The 19,758-nt window shown below is 53.1% G+C and overlaps 2 protein-coding genes across 2 annotated transcripts; one reads left to right on the top strand and one right to left on the bottom strand.

Annotated features, from left to right (window-relative positions):
* Nucleotides 1–1,347: 1,347 nt before the first annotated feature.
* On the top strand, nucleotides 1,348–11,028 carry BESB_014470 (WD domain, G-beta repeat-containing protein; the record flags this gene model as incomplete). The annotated part of the gene is made up of 16 exons (XM_029360176.1): nucleotides 1,348–1,504; nucleotides 2,085–2,300; nucleotides 2,892–3,027; nucleotides 3,188–3,352; nucleotides 3,806–3,891; nucleotides 4,376–4,449; nucleotides 4,925–5,372; nucleotides 6,157–6,239; nucleotides 6,656–6,815; nucleotides 7,340–7,397; nucleotides 7,821–7,923; nucleotides 8,488–8,577; nucleotides 9,308–9,395; nucleotides 9,891–9,972; nucleotides 10,449–10,509; nucleotides 10,909–11,028. 16 exons carry the CDS (start codon nucleotides 1,348–1,350, stop codon nucleotides 11,026–11,028), a joined length of 2,127 nt encoding a protein of 708 aa, XP_029216843.1.
* Nucleotides 11,029–12,394: 1,366 nt separating this feature from the next.
* BESB_014480 (tetratricopeptide repeat-containing protein) lies at nucleotides 12,395–17,555 on the bottom strand (the record flags this gene model as incomplete). The annotated part of the gene is made up of 7 exons (XM_029360177.1): nucleotides 12,395–12,440; nucleotides 12,615–12,699; nucleotides 13,245–13,761; nucleotides 14,343–14,418; nucleotides 14,694–14,981; nucleotides 15,695–15,829; nucleotides 16,252–17,555. 7 exons carry the CDS (start codon nucleotides 17,553–17,555, stop codon nucleotides 12,395–12,397), a joined length of 2,451 nt encoding a protein of 816 aa, XP_029216844.1.
* Between the last annotated feature and the right edge of the window lie 2,203 nt (nucleotides 17,556–19,758).

Below are 19,758 nucleotides of genomic sequence, written 5' to 3' on the forward strand. Positions count from 1 at the left end.
GCGACATACCTTGGTGCGCTGCCACCATGTTCGTTTTCAAGCTGCGAGAAAGCTCCGTCAGGTGTCCGGTTCTACGAGCATGAAACGAATTTGCATCACACACAGCCGTCCAGGGAAAATGATCTCGTGAAAAAAATTTCAAGTTCTTGTAGAAGCTCAGGACAATCCTAAGCGACTGTGCCCGCATCATTTCATCAGGGTTCGACTGAAAGGTCGCATATTCGAAATCGCGCCGTGAATCGGCTTTTGATGGAACCTGCACCGGTCGTTTCCATGCCAAATGTGAACGCAAACGAGCGAGCATCGTTGTAGGCCCGTCAGCCAACTTGTCCTGTTATTTTACCCGAACCTGAGAGATATTCTCATCACACCGTTTTCACCGTCTTCACGCTAGAAGCTACCGGATGCATGCGCGCGACATGCTCTACATATATGACTTGGCCGCCCGCGAAAGCGCGAGATCTCTGCCCTGTTCTGAAATTCCCTGGGCTTTCTCCCGTTCGATCGTCTCAAACGTTTCTGTCAAGGCGCTCTATGTGCTCATCCGTGACACGCCTTCCAGTCAAGCGCTTCACGGCATTACCCCGTTGACTTACTATCCTGTGCGCGAAACTTCGCAAACATATCGGACGCCTCTAGAGTTCGTCGTCGCGAGCGCGAAAACACTGTACGCGAAACAATTACAGACTGCACAAACAACCTGGCGCAAATTCCCATTCGGTTCGTGTCCTGATCCCTCGACAATGCATCCGATAAACGCCCGCAATATCTGCCCGTACATGTGGTGCCCAAACGGCTGGCGAAGAGGTTAGATATTTCTGGTCACTCGATCGAGAAGCAGACAATCGCAGCGACTGATAAGTTTAACTGGGGTAGGTCTCGAGAGCCTCGAGGAAACTAAGTATCACTGCCGAAACAGGGGGGTTTTTCAGAGCAACGTCGACGCCGGTTTCCACGTGTCTACAGAGCCTGAGTACCCGCAAGATGTAGAATGGCAAGCGGAGGTCAACTTCGTCGTATCAGTTGTACTGGATATCTGGTATATGCTTGCTTGTACTATTTTTTCAAAAGCTCCTTTATACAAAAATGCGTCGGGCCACTGGGTAAAGTCGCATACGCAGTACACTCTTGTTTGTTCGAAACTGTAGCGTTTGGAGACTCTTTCTCGCGTCATTTTCAGTGATTCCTATGTGAGCGTGCATACGCGCAGCGACACATACACGAGTGTGTTCCCGCTGGCTGTTGGTTGCTTGATAAAACAGATTATCGAGTCACCGATGCATCCATGACGCGGCGCTCAATGCCGCATCCGCGCTCAGTTTAGACTTCTTTGTTGCCACGAGGAAAATGGAAGATGCGGCGCGGCAGTCTCCGCGTTCTGCGAGGGAGCAGCCTTTGGCCTCTCCCGCCCGAACAGGCGCTGTTTCTTCTGGAAAAATGATAACTCCGAGAACTAGCCTTCCTCAGGACAGATCCGCGGAAGATCCAGAGTACATCATTGAACGTGCGTCCTCTGCATCTCCGGTTTCCTTCTTCACTCTGGTAGCTGTCTGTTAGACGGATGTCGGGCGCCCGTCCTGGAATGCGCCAAACCGGTCGCAGCGTCTTTCTACACAAGAAAAACCAGGCGTCTGTGTCAATAGTCACCTCTTTCGAAAACAAATCGCATTTAATGAGGACTCCGCGCCTCAACCCAACGACTCGTCCATGCAAATAGGCGAGTCCGTGCGCAGGCATTTTTAGGCGTATATATATATATATAGTTGCGCTCATCTTGTACCAATGATATTTCCAAATCCACATTTTGCCAAATCTCTTTACTCTAGCATCGGTGCACGTGCATTCCCTCCTTGCGAGCCTGTCGCTGGAGGCTTGCCCGAGCCCGTTTCTCTCGCTTCCGTCTTTTCAACTATCGTCTCAGAAGAGTCACAAACGCGTTCCCTGAAGCCCCTTCAAGAATCGGGGCGGGATCTACAGGGTGGATCGGCAGTTTGGATCCGGGGTTCTCGTTTTCTCCAAGTGTCTCTGCAGCTTGTGTGTCTTTCATCTTCTGCTGTCTGACGTTGCACTTTTGCTTTCTGTAGCCATTGTTTTGAGCGACGAGGATGCAGCTGAAGACGACTTGAACCTTGCCGAACTCGAGGAGGAACTTCGAGCGGCTCTCGCTGCGGAGAAACCGGAGCTGCAGACGCCAGGCGCGCCAGACACAGAAGGCCTCGCAACTCAAGCCGCGAAGCCGAACGAACTTGACGACTTCGATCAGCTCATGAAAGACACGAAAAAACTGAAGCGCGAACAGTGTGCGCAGCGCACTCCAGAAGTAGTCAAACCCGTAAACTACAAGCCGTAGTACGAGTTAGCTAGATGGCCGTATTACGGATACACAAGCGGCAGTGACAATGAAGCTGTCGTCATTTCCGTATCGAGCATGTTTTACACAAAGTGTACCTTTAAATATTCTCGCCATATACATGCGTTTCTGGCCTTCATTTGCGCTTGGACGTAAATAGGATCATGCGAAGATGAGTCCTCCACCTAAAGGACCAGTTCAGCCTCGAGACATCTTCAGCTGCATACGTGCAGCTGCACATTTTGAAACTTGCGCCTCGACTCTTAGGCGCACTTAAATCCTGCCCTGTAGGATCTCTCAGCGTCTGAAGATCTATGCAACAAAATATGTTCTCTGAAGCGTGCGAACTCTTCATTAGTCAAGGTTCGCCTAACGCATGCCAGAGCTCGCAGCCTCTGTTCAGCCGCACAGCGGCATGTCTGGTGTTCACGAATTTCTCTACGCGTGGTGTATTTCTACCTAATGCGTATATACACATATCTCTATCCAGCCTAGGTCATTTCTCGCATTTGATTTTCGCGACTTTCTTTTTCTCTGTTAGTAGGAGGCCGTGAAGATGGACTCTCCGTCGCGGTGGCGTGCATCACGGAGAAGCACGAGGCGATTGAAGACTTCATCAGGTCTTTCCTCACTTCGTCTCACATGCCCAAAACGCTTGCATGCTTCCAGACAGAATGGTAAGGTGGGTATTGGGGGAAAAAACAGGCTTCAGCTTTTAAGTTCGCTTCCGCGCTCGGCTCGAAGGCGCTTTGAAGCACTTAGAATCAGGCTTGTCTGAAGTGAACTCCGCCACGCCTTCCAGACAGAGACCGCAATGGCGGAAAACTGGATTTTCAGGTACGACACCCAGCTTCAGAGAGAAAACCACAACTCTGCGGCTGTGGCTAAGAAGGAGCAGTGGAGGATCCCGTCTGCGTTCCTGGCGAACCAGGAGTTGAGAGAGAAAGTTCTTCTGCTGGAGCAAGAAAATCGGCGTCAGCGCGAAATCACTGCAAAGGCCATGTGAGGCGTCCTGCGCATGCCAGGCTTCCTGGAGCTGCCTTGTCACGGAGAAAATCTCAGAAAATACACTGAATTCTTCTCTTCCTTCAAACCCGAGCTCCTGCTGGGTGTCTCTGCATCTTGCTCTCGCCTTCCATCGCATGCTTTTTCCAACACGAAGTCCTCCTTCCCTCTCTCTCTGCGGCTGACTTCGTCATTTCGTATCCTTGGAGACAGTTGCCTCTCGTGCTCCTCTCAGGTAATCTCCCCTGCTGCCTCTGCGTCTCAGTCACTCCTACCCTAGAGAGTGCTGCATGGCTTTCCCTAATCTGTCTTTCCTCTCCCCAGCGTAGCTCTGCCGCTTCTTGTTTGCGTCGGCTGGTGTCTCTCGCGTTCGCCTTTCTGCTGAAGCCTGCGCCTTTGTCCGCTCTTAATCTCTGTCTCGTGCGAGCGTCGCTTCCTCTCCCTGCGCAGAGAGTGCTTCGACAAATTCAAGAAAGAGCGAGACTTCCACCGACTACACCACCGCCGACTCAAACAGGAAAAAGCAAGGTGCACGCGTAAGTCCCAGCGCCTTCAGACGAGCCACTCTAAAAAACCGCGAAAGCGAGCAGTAAAACGTTTGGGGAAAAATAGGTTAGACTTCGTCGGGCGCGCGCCACCGCACACACGCGTCTCGTAGACCCGTAATCGAAGCCTGAAGAAATCCATGCAGAGTCAAATCCCTAATCAGATAACGTTTGACGCTAGACTCCGTGTTACACTTACCAAACACGGTCTCCTAGGTGTGTGTAAGCCACCTTGTTGTGGGCAGTATATGCCGCGAGTGTAGATCTATTGATTCACTTTTCTCTCCGGATTCAAGTTCTCTTGCGCTTTCCTAGGCAGTCACATTAAGTGCATGATCACCTGCCTGGCGTGCCGCGATCCTCCTCGACGAATTCGAGAGCGGCTCGCGACCGCGCAGATGCGCACACGAGAAAGTCTCCGCTGCAGCTGCCGTTGCCCTGTCCCTATCTTGGGCTCCGCGTGCGATGTGCGCAGAGGAAATAAAATCTCTGCAGAAGAAACTCGAGGCGGCGCGCCCCGAGATCGAAAGCCTCCAAGGGAAGTACAGAGTAAGTGAAGAGACACGCAGCGAAGAGTTTTGGACGAAAACGCCGTAGCGCTTGACGCAGAGTTGCGTGCGCTGCAGAGAGACGAGAAAACGAGAAAACAGAGAGGGAATTCGTAGACACTGGAGCGAAAGAGGCATCAACTCTGCGCCAGCTCAGACTTAAACACCGCCGCGTACATATGGACGCGTCACCAGAGGGGCTGCATATATAAAAATCTCTGCTTACATACGCGAACTCATGATATATATATACTTGTATATATTGGCGCTGATATACACGTATACGTATATATGTATGCGAAGGCATGTGTGTGTCTGCTGGCATGCTGAGGAGCGCCATTTCATTCCGGAGGAATGGGCATGCAGTACGCTGGTGCCTCGTCATCCCGTTGCTTTTCAGTCTGAAGGATTTTTCTGCTTCTGCAGTTCGTTTCCCGTTTCTGTGCCATGCCCACTTCTGCGCTCTCCATCCGCAGGCGAGCGTCCGCGAGAAGACGCTTGCGACTCTTGATCGCAACCGCCTCGCTGCTCAAGTCGAATCTCTCTCCTCTCAGCTCTCCTCTTCTTCATCTTCTTCTTCCTCCTCTTCCTCTTCTTCCTCTTCTTCTTCTGGTTTTTCGTCTGTGGCAGCTGCGCGCGAGGCGCATTGTGGAGAGGGCGAGGGCAAGCCCACCAACGGAGATTCGAGGTGGCCTGAGCGGCGCCGCGTGAATCCCCTTCTGAAGGCAGAGGCCGACGGAGGCAGTCCTCTTCGCGAGTGGAAGGGAGAAGGCGCGGATGCGGAGCCTCATCGCGGAGAAGAAAACGCGGGTTTCACAGGCGTGGCGCCCGAAGAGCGACGTCTCAGCCTTCAGTGCGCGCGCGTGTTTGAGGCGCACGGCGCTGCTGTCGTTGCGCTCGCCTTTCATCCCAAAGTGCCGCTGCGTAAGCGACTAGTCACGGCGAGAAGAAAGCTTTTCCCTTGCTAGGGGCGTGAAGTAAAAGGCAAAGCGCGATGTCGTCTCATTTCACGCATTGAGGCCATCAACAGGCTAGTGCGTTGACATAGGCATGTTGCTGCATGTGCAGGAGAGTTTGTTTTCGCTCTGTAGATTTATTTTCACTTCGTTAATGTATGTCTATATTCTAGTAACTACAGCTTTGAGAATAGTTTGGTAGACAGAGAATTATTTCTGTATCACATAGATATTTAATATGTATTTTCAACAAGATGCGTTTGAAAAGATGCCTTCTTGCAAAGCGTCGTATGCGCTTTCCGAACGCCAAAAACTGGATTTTCCTACTGAGAGGAGAACTAAGAGAGGGAGAGGCTGCGTGTTTTTTTCACCCGTCAAGAACGACTCCCTTGCCTTGCTAGGAAGCGGGTTTTCCGCGCAGGCTTGAGTCGCGCGCGACTCGAGGCAGCGGCTGGCATGGGAACACAGTGCCTGACGCGGAGGCCTCAAAGCAGGGTGTGAGCTGCAAAGCTCAAAGACCGAGCCGCGCGAGCCGAGGCTTGCTTTTGATTTCTCTTTCGAGAACGCCTCTGGTGCGGCGTCGAAGGAACGGGCGGGATCCGTGGTTTTAGTTAAAACATCCTAAACAAAGACTGCGGCGCGTCACGCACGACATCTCATCCCGCATGCAAAAAGGCGTTCCCTCGCGAGCGTCTCGCGCAGCCACCCGTGAATCTTCTGTCTCCCGAACTTCTCTGCGCATCTCGCTGCAGTTGCGACTGCCAGCGACGACGGTACTTGGAAACTCTGGAAGATGCCGACCTCGGAACTCGTCATGGAGGGTGCTGGCCATACAGTACGCTGCCCCCGGGATCCCCTCGCGAAGAACGAAAACTCTAGCCGCGTCCGCACATGCATTCATCAACGCACACATACCTCTGTATATATATTTATATATTTGTATGTATGCAATTATTTGATTATACATGTATCTATTTGTGTCTATTTGATGTGTATATGTGTTTATATATGTATATGTATGTATCCGTACATGTGTAAATATCTGTGTACATATATACCTATGTGTATGCCGCGTATATGTGTATATATACGTATTTATACGCATATATATATGCCAATATTCCTATATATATGCATATGTATGGATATATATTTTTATATATATTTGCGTTGGCGCAGCTGTTCTAATATACCTGCGTCTCTCCCCTCCTCACGCTCGTGCTGCTGAGCTCGTTTTCTTCTTGGACGCAGGACTGGGTCAGCAGCGCGACGTTTCATCCCTCTGCGGCCGTGTTGGCGAGCGCCTCTGGCGACTCCAAGGTGATGCTGTGGAGCGTCTCAGAGGAGAAAAGCATTCACACGTTCGGCGACCACGCGAAGCCCGTCTGGGACTGCTGCTTCCATGACACAGGCGAGCGGAGCAGCACGCGCCCAGGCGGACAGAGGGCTGGAATGGCATGCGGGAAAAAATGAATACCGGGTGAAGGCCGATTATTTCTACCAACGCCCCATTTTCCGCTTCAATATAAATTGTGTGTAGTGTAATGCAAATGCCTCCTACCTGGTCACTTGCATATATATATATATATATATATATATATATATCTGCGTATTTGTGTACGAATCAAACTGCGGAGGCATGCATGGAGTGCGCCCGGTATTCGTATGCACACTCGCGCCGATCTATTTATCTACCTGTATATATATATATATATATATATATATGTACAAGTATGCAGTCATAATCATATATATGTACTTTCATGTATATGTATGTGTATAAAACACCATCACATGCTCACGTAGACCAGTGTATTGTCCGCAAAACAATGCCAGTGTGGGATAGGTGTAGACAGACCTGCCCGTGGCGGCATGCCATTTCTCCAGTTTGTCTCATTGAGCAGTGATGTGTTTGTGTCGCGGTTTCCCTCTCAGGCGACTTTTTAGCGACTTGCTCGGCGGACTGCTCGATTAAGTGCTTCGACGTCAACAGGTTCGCTCGCTGACTCAAACCCTCCGCCACAACCTCCCCTTCGGCGCCGCGTGCCCTCTGTCTTTCGAAGGCGCCGACGCAGCGTCTCAGGCGGCTGCAGCGGCTATAGGCAACCGCGCGCTGCGCCTCCTGAGGCCTCTCATGACGGCGACACACACACACTTCACCAGTTTGACGCAGAGAAGACGTTTCCACAAAAAACAAACGAAGCTCCTACACGGCGGCGTCGTGGCTGGTGCGGGGTGAGGCGCATGCGGACTCGTTTTTACGCGCAGTGCCGAAGGAGAAAAAAACGCTGTTCAGACCCTGAGGGTTCCCCCCCCGTCCCCAGCGCCCTCGCGTGTCTCCGAGGCGCTTCTTCGGTGGGGATCGGGATCAGAAAACGCAAAACGTTCTTCCTTCCCGCTGCGCGTCTGTTTTCAGCCTGCGGTGTGTCGCAAGCCTGCGCGGGCACGCGGACTCGGTGAACGCGATCTGCTTCCAGCCCTTCACAAACTGCCTGGCGAGTTGCGCTTCCGATAAGCTGGTAGGCTGCGGAGTCGAGAGGCGTCGCAGAGGCGGCGGGGTTTTTTGACTCGCGCAGAGGAGGCGACTCCCGACGCGCCTCTGTGTGACCTCAGTTGAGGCACGCGAGTTGAACACGCGCGCAAGACACGAGGCACGAGGTGCGGGCGCGGCAAGCGCGTCCTCTCTTTCTCACTTCCGCATCTCAGCAGCCGTCCTGTGAGAGGGAAGGGCTTTCGGGTCTTTTCTCTGCAGCACGGATGCGGGCGCGCATCTTCCGGGGAGATTGGTTTTCTCGGCGCAAGATAGTTTTTTCTATTTGTTGATCTGATCTTCCTTTTGTTCTTGCTTGCGGTGAATCGCCGCACCCATCAGGCCACTCTATCTTCAATATATGTGTACCGTAACTGCAGCCATGGTGACATCCCATATTTTCACGTTTTTGTGAAACTGCCTTCTCGTCCAGCTATATATACTGGTACAAAGAAGACACCATATTCTCCGCACAAAACAGCACGAATTTAGAGCATAAAAATGCCTCGACTTTGTGATCTCATGGGTTTCCGGTTCGGTTTTTGCTCCCCAGGTCAAACTCTGGGATATGCGGACGGGCACGCCGATTCGCAAGCTCTCGGGGCACTCCGCATCCTGCACAGACGTCGCCTTCAACGCGCAGGTAGGACGCGACGCGTCTCTCTTCGTGGCGAGCGTCTACACCCCGGTCTTCGCTCTACTCAACGCGCTCTCAGGAGGCGGCACATGCGCGCCCAGCGCGTTGGAAACCTTTTGCCCTCTCGAACGCACTCGCTTCTTTTTTCGTGAAAAAGAGAGGTTCAGGAGATCGCACAGCGCTCAGCATCTGCGCGCGTTACACATGCAGTCGCCTCCCCAGCTGTAGCGGCGACGCCTGGGGTCACGCGAGTTGCTAAAACAGTTGAGGATCTCGACCCACCGCACAGCGACACAACCGAAAACTGTCGCTCAGCCGCGCATCTATCTTTCTCCTCCAAGCGCGTGTGCGCCGAAAACGAAGTCCCTGTCAAAGCGACGCTGGATGTCTTCTGCGGAACTCGCGACGCATACGAGCAGATACGGTAGTCCCGTGGGAGTCTCGAGCTTTCGCATCTGCGTTTCGTATGTTTGCATCGCTGTCGCGCGTTGCTTTACGCGAGACGACTTCTTTTGGGTGACGCGCGAGAATCGAGACTCCGTCGCACAGCCGCGAAAAGCTTATCGAGAGAGAGACAAAATGACTCACGCACACGCGTGTAACGCAGTTGCTCTCGGCGTGATCGTCGCCTTCTCGAGAGGCGCCTATTGCGACAGTTTGGAAAGAGAGAAGCGGAAGCGGAGACTGCGAAATCATCGCGATCTGAAATCTCTCCAGCCTCTGCTTTCCCTCGCAGGCGAATGTGGTTGCCTCCTGCGACGCGGGCGGATTCGTACACGTCTGGGACTTGCGAAAAATGGAAGACGTACTCGAAATCAGCTGCGGTAAAAAAAACACAACTTCGTCCTCTCTCCCTCCTTGTCCCTTTGTCAGAACCCAGCGCACAATAAATATACACATATATACATAAACATATATGTAGACTTATATGGGTAGACTGATGCAGGCTGGGCTCGAAATATCTCTTACTCTATTCTGCATACCTATACCTGCACACAGACGCAAATATATATATATATATATATATATAAATATACATGCATGCATGTAGGTATGTATGCCCAGATATCTATTTATATGCGCATGCAAATGAGCATGGTGCAATGTCCACTACACACGCACGCGTATGCGTTTATCTCTAGGCAGATGCAATTCATCTGTTGCGGCTCTGCGTGATTCCTAAAGCCTGTCGCAGAAGTGGAAACCGACTGAGGCTCGAACGCTCGCGTCGCCGGTTACGCCTCGCCTCGCACTTCAATCCTGTCACCCCGTTGCGTTTCACACTTTGCTGCTTTCTCGTTTATTTTCGATTTTTCCAGGAACGGCTGCGGCGAACAGCTGCTCCTTCGACGCGTCTGGCCCCGTTCTCGCCGTCGGCTCCAGCGATGGAACTGTCAAACTGTGAGGCGGGACTCTGATTTCTTTTCTCGCGCGTCTAGTCAAATTTTCGAAGACAGGAAAAGACATTCAGGGTTGCCTGCTCCTCCTCGACCCAAGCTGCAGGCGACACACAGACGAGTAGAGCTCATGTCAATATACGTACAACAAAAACTTATATGTTTATATACGTGTAAGCCGGTGTATGTATTTTGCATATGCATCTCGTGCGGGTTGATCATGTCCATGCTTTAACCTACGGATATATATGGTAAGGGCACTCTTTAACTGAATTGAAGCATTAATATTGGATATGTCGAAGCCGGTTTCACATAGATGGTCACAGAAAAAGCAGGTCACACATAATTAAGTATGTATATTTACTTGATTAGAGTAGTCACACAAAAGTGCCTACGTATGCATCTTGATTCGCAAAACTAATTCTTTTTATGCTGGTCTTCGTTCACATGCGGTGCGAGTGTCTTTCCGCTTTATTTCAGAGTTGATACAGTCCAAGAGACTCTGCTGCAGACTTGCGATGGACACGGAGACTTTGTCTTGGTTAGTCATCGTTCTTCCATGCGTCGAAACTCTCAAGTTTTTTCACTTCCGCAAACCGTGGGCACTTTTTCCGCTCTCACGCGCGCAGCTACACGTCCTCACGTCAAATGCGAAAAAAACCGCATTTCTGCAGACGTCACACCATAGATATATAGATGTGACACATGTAGCTACGTCTCTTGCACGTATGCAGGCGTCACTGGAGCCTCGAAAATCTGGCGAGGAACGCGCCCAATACATGACTCCCAACGACCCGACATGCGTCTATCTTTCGCCAACAGAAGTTCTCTCCCCCCTTTAGAGCCCTCGTTTTTTGGACGCCTGCTGAGAGAGCGTATGACGCCGAATCCTTCTTATGTCAAACGAGCTGCATGTTTGTTTTTGTTTTGCGTCTCGCAGGACGTCGAGTTCAGCGCGGACGCGTATCTCTGCTCTGCATGCGCCGACGGCACTGTGCGAATTTGGGAGTCGCCCGGCGCCTCTCCGAGTCCGGAGTTTCCGGTCAAAACTCGCACCTGAGATTCGCTCTAGAAGTGTCTGCAAAACAGTATTTCTTCCTGAAAATCACGCTCGCTCCGCCTGTGCGTTAGGAGCTGCACGCGGAGATCCCTGTGGCTCTACGCTTTCCTCTTGCTCGAGGTCTCTTCTCGTGTGTGGAGTCTTCTGTGTGCGCTTGACGCTCGCTTTGAAGCCTCTGCTGCGACTCTGGAATCTCGCTCTCGCAGCTGTCCTACATACCCCTGTGCCTTGCCTTGAGAGTTGCGCCTGCCCTCTCGGCGTGCCCTAAACTAAACTCCAAAACAGCGTCGGTTGCGTGACTGTGGGCTCCACAGGAGTCTGTGAGTCTCTGCTTCGGGCTCGCGTTGCGCGCACTGCGGCGTAAATCTCTTCCCTGCGTCGCCTCTGGGTGATGCGTGCCTGTTTCTGAGAGAGACTTCATCGCTTTTCTTTCTGCATTTACCCCCTTTCCACCTTCGCATCTCTCCGCTGTCCGCCTCGCCTGCGTGTCTAGCTGTTTAGGGCATTCGCTTCGAACGAAACTCTTGCGGGGCTGCCCGCGCCGCTGTGGAAGAAAACGAATCGGGTAGCCTCTTCGTTTCGCTGTGCGCGGCGAGGGATTACTAAAACCCTCCAGCTACGATGAACGTAGTTAGACTCCCGCATAGTTTCGCGTTTAAAGATCAGACATCGCCAACGCGGCTCGCTCAGCGCAGCGCGCGAGCAAAGCGCCAGCAGCGCCAGCACGAAAAGTGCAGAGGCTCAGCGGCGCAGTCAAAGACACAAAATCGACAGCGCCTCGCCGCGGACTCTCCCGCGCTGGACAGGGAAAACTCCACACACAAACGCGTCGCGGTATCCTTTCGACCTGCGCGCCGCCACGACATGCAGATTCGGAATTCGCAGAGACACTCTGACAACGAGAATACACAGGCACCTATATATATATATATATATATATAGATATAGATAGATAGATAGATTGATATAGATTGGTAGATGGGAGTGCATGCTTGTGTACGCCGCATCAAGAGACAAAGGAAACAGATGTGACAGACAGACAGCCATACACACGCTTCGAAAATACTCGCATGCACATCTACATGCATACATATATATATGTCTATGTATACATATGCATATGCAGCTGCACGCACGTGGGTGTAGACGCGAGTTGCCGAAAGCGCAGAGCCTCCTCTGCAGATACCTACGTCTCTGCATGAGACAACTAGCATTATGAAACTCTTCAGAAGAGATTTTCATCGACCGACAGTCGCCGCGGCTTCGAGCAGGCACGGAGGGCGCGTCTGAAGGGCGGGTCGGCTTATATTCGGAGTCCCGCGGTTGCAGTGGTCGCGAAGACGGGGAAAAAGGCGCTTCGCGTCCTTTAAAAATGTGACTCGAACGCCCTGACGCGATTGAGCAAAAAGGGCCTGCAACGCAAAGTGTGCACACAAAAAAGCGCGTTTTCTCATATCCCTAAACCCTAAATCCAACACGGTGTTTCAATCCAGCGTGTCACTGCGTCTTTCGCACTGCGGTGTCTGAAAAACCGATCTCGCTTCTTCTATGCAGAGGGGACTGAAGAGGAGAGAAGAAAGACGAACCTGAAGTGCTCGCTGTTGACGTTCAGATGCGCCACCTCGCTCTCGTCTTCGCTGTCCGAGTCGCGGCCGGAGCCTACAGAAAAAGCTGGAAAAAAAACAAAACACAGACGCAAAAAAAGCGGGATGCGCATTCGAAAACGTGACACAGGAATATCTGTGTGGACAGAAAGGGCGGAGGAACAATAGCGAGACAAAACTCAAACAGACAGAAGCGAAAGAGAGAAAAAGAAACGCACAAGTTGCCGCAGCCTGCGTGGGCGTCAGGCCTCCTTCCACTCCCTCAAGCTACGAGTAAATTCGTCTCTGCCTGCGCACGTGTGCAAATACATACAAATACATATATGCATATAAACACCTACAGGAGCATGTATATATACATATATATAGATATACATGTACACAGTACAGATAGACGAATACATGCATACATATGCATTTCTCAGCAGGAGGCTGCTCCCTCGAACGACAAAGCGGTAAATCTGAGTTAGAGATGGCCGCAGCACGGTCACCGCCGCACCGATTTCGACACTCAGACGCGCGAGCCGGACAACGAAAATCCACCTAAATCTATGCAGAGAGGCAGACGAGAGCGAGAGCTGTCGGGAGACCTCGCGCCGTTTCGCCGCGTACAGAGCCACTTCAGCCGACTGTTGCTACGCGCGGCCTGACCACCGGAGAGCTCAAACACCGCGCGGTGTGTGTGGGGCCTGCGCCGCGGGCGCCGCGTCGCCAGGAGCCCTTCTCCCGCGAGCAGCCGCGCCCCCTCGTCGGACCCCGCCGCGCCTGCACCCGCCGCAGAAGAAGTCGACGCGGAAACACCTGAAGCAGAGGCGCGTGAGGCCGAGGCGTTTGACGCAGAAAGCTCGGTTGCCGCCGTTCTTCGGCTTTCGCGCGGGTGGCGCGCGGCGTTGGCGGCGTTGGCGGCGCCGGCGCTGCCCTGCGGCGGAAGAAGCGTCTCCGCGCCCCCAGCCCCCCCGTGCGAGCGCGGCTCATCGTAGAAAACTTCCACTCTGCGCGTCTCCGGGTTGAAGGCGAACTCGCCGACTGCAACGAAAGGAACGAGGCGCTGCCAAGTCCACTTCGCGCTCGGCGCCGCTGCCGCACTCGACGCCAACGCCGAAAAAACTACGCGACAATCGCCGCCGTTCTGAAAAACACGCACAAAAAGTCTCCACGTGGACTCACACACACGGATGTAGCAACACACACACAGCCATGCACACAGGCATAGATGCATATCTATCTGTATCAGTATCTGTCTATATATCTCTATCTATATCCATTTCTATCTATATCTATATCCGTATCTATATCTATATATCTCTATCTTTATCGCCATCTACATCTCAATCTATCTATCTAAATGTAAATAGGTTGAGAAGGATATGGACAGTTCACAGGCGCTCAAATGCGTCGCGCGGTGCCTCCCTTTCGCTGCGGGCCCGCGTACCGCGGCAGCTCTTTCTGTAGCGTCCTGCATTCCTCTCCGGCGCACAAATCCAAACGCAAAACATACACACATACGCATACAAATACAATATATATGTCTTTACGTGGACAGGTCTACTTCCGCGTATAAACACATGAATGTTTGTATGGACACGTGAAATGGTGTAGAATGCACTTTGAGTCGTTCCTCCGATGACGCGGCGCCTGCACGCGCAGACTCGAAGACTGCCAAAGAGAAGAGAAAAAGCAGGCACCGTTCGCTTAACAGCGCGCCCTTACTCTTCTTTCGGCCTCGCGCACGCGCTGTTCCGCGTTCTTCAGAGCCTGGACGGCAACCTGCTTGTCCGCCTCAGACCTGCAAGGCGCGATGAAAAGAAAAAAGCGGATCGCCTTCACTCCCCAGATGCTGGCATGCCCACAAACATCCCACCTGCATCGATTTAAAAATTAGGAATAAATTAAAGACAAAACGGTTACATGGGCATGAACACGCGGCGAGAAGGCGTCTCTCTACATTTGCTCCGAACCCCGACTATATGCACGTGCGTGCACGAAGAGGCTTCTTCTTCTGCGTGGCATGCATCGTCTTTCCTCCTTTATTTCGAAAAAAAACTACACACGGGAACGCACCGTAGAACGAGGACTTTGTTCCCCTGCGCGTGGGGGAGGAAGCGCAAGTAGCGGTAGTAGGAGACGGCGATGACGGGCGAACGATGGAGCAGCGAGCCGAGGAGATGCAGTGAAGAAGAGATGTCCTGATCGGTGCCCTTCTTCAGCTGCTGCTGCAGTCTGAGCCGCTGTCTTCTCTCTTGTTCGCTCTCGTCTAGCAGATTGCCAACGTCTCGCACGCGCCTCATGTATACACACCGCGAGATGTAGATGCCGTCCATGCGGATCCTCGGACGCTGCAGATACATCCTATAAAGCGTAAGAAATGGGACACTCCCGACACTCCACAACACAAAAACCGAGAGATGAACACAAAACACACATGCATGCATGCGGGACGCCCCAAAACCGCCCCTCCCTTCACAAGCAACATACACCAGACGCACCCCCAGAGACTGACAGCGACGCGACGGCGGTCCGCGGCACGCGGCGCCGAAGTCGCCGATTCAACGCACATCGAGTCCGGCGCCGCAAACAGACAGGGAGAGGCCTCTCCTTCATATACAAAGATATAAACAGACATACACGCATGTAAAGCCGCATGGAAAGCTGGCTGCATGCGGCTTGATAATATATATATATATATATATGTTCTAGATTTATATATATGTATAATCCGGCTGCAACCTTTAGATTTGCTTAGCATTATAGAGCCTGTAGGCATGTAAGTAACTAAAGAACTATAGATACTTTGAGTGAAGAATACAAGCATAGCTCCAACAATAACATGGCTAAAATTCAGCTGCGTACGAGAGGGGCATACAACAGAGGAGGCGCAAACCCACGTGTATCCATACATACACATAAGACATAAATATATCTGGACAAATATATGTAGGTATAAAATTGTGAAAAATATATGCCTATATTAACAATATGAATATAACGAATATGAAAGTATGGATACCGTAGCCTGAACCCAGTAGTCGCATCCCGATGCTGCTCAAGTTTGAGTGACTCACGCATGCCAGGAGGCGTTGTAGAGCGACACTTCAGCGGCGCACGCAGGCCCGAACAACTGGAGACACTTTGCCCGCCAGCAGGAGGCGCTGCGGCTGCCGCAGGCTCGGTGCAGGAGACGGCAGCAACTCGAAAGCCTAAGAAAAAATTGAAAAAAAATGAACACAAATCGATGGGAGGAAAGGGCGGGAGGGGGGCCGATGCGCCGCAATTAGCGGGCAAAGAGAAAGAGAGAACGACACAGAGGCACATCCATCAGAGCGTGAAGAAGGCGGACACACGAGACTGAAGGGACGAGAGAGCTCTCCAGTCTCCTCATCGCCTCGCCTTCTCCCTTGCGTCTATCGCGACGTATGCTGTATCTCTCTTCCTTTTTTTCTCCCTCTCTTCCCTCTCTCTTTCTTTTACTTCCTCTCTTGCGCGATCTAGTTTTCGGTGTTTATTCAGATTTCAGCTCTCCAAGCGCGATCCTCTGGGTTCCGCGTTCGGTCTCTACAGCCCCTCCCTCCCTCGCATTCGCCCTCTGCGCTGTCCGCCCGGCGTTGGAGTCGACTCTCACCGCGTCAGCGCAAAGCCGTCAAGGTACAGCGGCAGGACGCTAAGAAGCTCCGGCGGCAGACGGCAGAGGCCGCACGGCGCCTCAGGACTTTCTGGCGCAGCGACCGCTCCACCTTCGCAGTTTTTCGTCCTCCGCGTCCACTCTGCATCGTCTGTCTCGGCGCCGGGTGCACGCGTCGCCTCCGCGCGGTCTCCGCGTCGCTGGGTTCCTACGCTTTCTACACGATTTTCTGCCGAAAGTCCCGCTTTCGAAGGCTTGGCGCAGGCGTGATGGCAGTTGGCTGCCGCGAGGCCTTCCCCAGGCCCCACCGCGGCCGCCGCGTCTTCTTCGCCGGCGTCTGCCCTCTGCCGCGTGCGGCGCGTCAAGGCCCCTGGCGAAACGAGAGATGCTTCTTTCTTGTCCGCCTGCGCGCAGGTAACTCCGCTGCACGCGCCTCCTCCCTCGCCTTCCGCTTGCCGCCGCCGCGACTCCGTCGTCGCCCGTCCGCGGAGATCGGGTCTTGGATCATTCCGCGCGCGTGGCTGTGCAGGCCGCTGCAGGCCGGCGGAAGGTCCCGCTTTCTTCTCATCGTCCGCGGCGCCGCCTGGCAGCCGCGTTGCCGCCTCGCGCGCGGCGTCCTGCGCGTGTGGGCTGGACGCGCTCGCTGCTGAATCCCGCGCGCCTTCGCTATCTGACGCGCCGTCGCCTCTCTTTTCGCTTGCGCCTTCCGTCGCGGCCGCTTCGCTGAGTGCTTCTCTCTCGCAGTCGCTGCCGCGCCTTAGACCGTCGCCGACCGCGCGCGAGTCGCCAGCGACGTGGAGACGGTCGCTCGCTGCTGCGTCGCCTTCTGCTGCGTCACTCGCAGCTGCGTCGCCTTCTGCTGAGTCGCTCTCTGCTGCGTCACTCTCTTCTGCGTCGCTTTCGTCCTCCACGTACATGCTGCGCTCATCAAGGAGAGGATCGAGGCGCAGTGCCTGGCGATAGAGGCCGATCGCCGCGCCGAGCTTCCCGCGGCGCTCCAGCCGCAAGCCGGTTTTGTACAGCAGCGTAGCGAGTCGGTTGCTGTCGTCTGAGGGTGAGGCGCCGCATGAGACTGGGCACAGATCGACGGGGGAAGGCGTCGCCTCCAAGTCGACGCCGCGCGCGGCTTCAGGCGATGCGCACAGTCGAGCTTCGACGCCTCGCCCGTCACCCGCACTCGCGCTGCCTGCTTCTGCAGGAAGGAAGACTCGCTGCCGAGGCTGCGAGGGAGAGGAGAGAGAAGAAGACGAAGAAGTGGAAGAAGACGGGGAAGAAGAAGGAGAAGAAGAAGGAGAGGCTGTCATTCTTGAGGGCGTATGATGAAGGAGGCAGAAGAGGCGGAAACTCGGTTTGACCGTCTGCGGCGCGAAGGCGTCTGCCGCGGACGTGGACGCGGCAGAATGTCACGCTTATTGATTTTGATGAAGCTTGAGAAAGGAAAAGATGCAGTTATATGGCATGCCGAGGCGGGCGTGTCCGCATCGCCCGTAAAAAACAACGCGATCGATTCGACTCATCTGTGAAAAACGCGAAACCTGAGGATTTCTCATAAATGTCTCTCTGGTCGAGAGAGAAGAGCTGCTCAGGTTACGTTCTTGGTTCATTGAAAGAGTTCAGCTTCCTCTCCGCGCTGTTTTTCTCTGGCAAGCGGAGGGCACCTTGCTCACAGGAAAACGCGGCAATCTGGCCGCCAGACAATGTCCATGCAGAGCCGCGGAGGAAAGCGGAAAAGAAAGCATCGAATTTGCGAGAAGAAAGCGTCCTGACAAAACGAAACATGTGAAGACAAGGTGGAAGGCGCCTGCCGGTGACTCAAAAAGCGAGCGTTGAGCAGCAGGTCACATCGCTGGTGTGTCTGTCTCAAAGGAGACGAGGCGGCGAGCTCTGGCGCCTTTTGCGCTATTTTCTAGCCGCAGGGTGGGAAAATAACCACCCGACGCAAGAGAAAATACAAAATGAAGAGGAGGGAACTGCCACAGACGTTTCAACCCTAGAAAAAAGACTCATGCACGCGCGGCGCCATCCTCCCGTTGCTAGGAACACACTCGACGAAGAAAGCATAAAGCGTCAAACGCATGCAGCGCTTTTCGCTCACCGCAGACTTCTCAGGTCGAGTGCAGGCGCTTCAGAGAACGTAACACGCGCAGGAACTGCGTTCATTTGTGGGAGAAACCGGGAAACTCAACGATGGCACCGTCCAACACGCGCGACCTCGATAGCGCCTCAAAGCTCTGGCTTGTCTCAACGCACACACAACAGGTCCCGCATTTTCATCTTCTTGCCAGGTTTTTCGCTTCCTTCCTTCTTTCTCGTGTCTACCTTTGTTTCCACGCGTATCGAGGAGAAGAAGCCTCTACATGCGGTGGAAAGAAGATACTTTTCACCTTTCATCTCCTTTCTAGGGCGTCGATGCAGGCGCTCGCGTCGCATGCGTGAACTGAGGCCTCATCGTAAACACTTCTTACAGGCGGAGGAAGGAATAACATAAGTGGCGAGTGTAAACGTGTCTCATTGAGATTGTGCACGACCCTAGACTCTGCATCCTGCTGCGAGGGATGCGAATCCTTTGAAGAAAGAGAGACGAGAGTGGGAATGTGTAGCCTGTGAGGTATCTCCCTGCCCCACAAAGCCGCACAGAGAGCAGAGACAAAGCGACATCTGCATGGGTCGCGAGACTCGCATCCCCCTACTCTAAGGGCGAGTGTCGCGCTGCAGCTTTCGTAGAGGCGAGACTTGAAAGCTCCTCTCAAGCGCGAAGAAACATTTTCAACTGACTATAAATCGCGCGAAGTCTCTTCAGCGCCCCGCGTCTCGAATTCATAGAAACAGCCGACACTGCGGAGCTTTTGCGCTTTCAGCTTTCTAGGCTCGCTGAATAGGTCCTTCTTCGCTAAGGAGGCGCGGCGCTGTCGAGAAACGAGAATAAAGGATCCCCACAGGCGCCATGAAACCTGATACTGAGAGGAGAAGGCCCGGTCGTGCCCGCAGTCCGCAGGCGCTGAACCCCAAAGAGCTCGCGCTCCGTTCTCCTCCCGCGGAAAGCATGAATATGTTCGCGTATAGCTCAGACTATCCAGCCCGACATGCTGAGACCCAATCCACGCCGCGATGTAAGCAACTGGTTCGCAGAGTTGCTCAGAGTGCAGTACACACGCATTTGTGTGCTTCCTTACCACTCCTTTCTCAGGAGACACACGCACTGAGGCAAGCAAACCAATATGCATATATATATGTAGTCCTACACAACTCTGTAAATAAACTCGTACACAAAAACACATAAAAATATTCAGATATATATATATATATATATATACATGATATAGGCAGACCTATCGTGTCCGCTTGGCGGTCCTACACAGCAGCGAAGGAGTCTCGAGGAGAAAACTCGACAGCAGCTAGAGCCGAGGTATAGAAGGTGCGGCGCTGCGTTTGCTGGCCTGAAGAGCCGCACGCGTATGCGATGTTTTTAAAGAGATTCGGTCGACGGAAACTATCTTGAGCGCGTTC

The sequence above is a fragment of the Besnoitia besnoiti genome, chromosome IX, assembly GCF_002563875.1.
Source record: "Besnoitia besnoiti strain Bb-Ger1 chromosome IX, whole genome shotgun sequence".
NCBI lineage: Eukaryota > Apicomplexa > Conoidasida > Eucoccidiorida > Sarcocystidae > Besnoitia > Besnoitia besnoiti.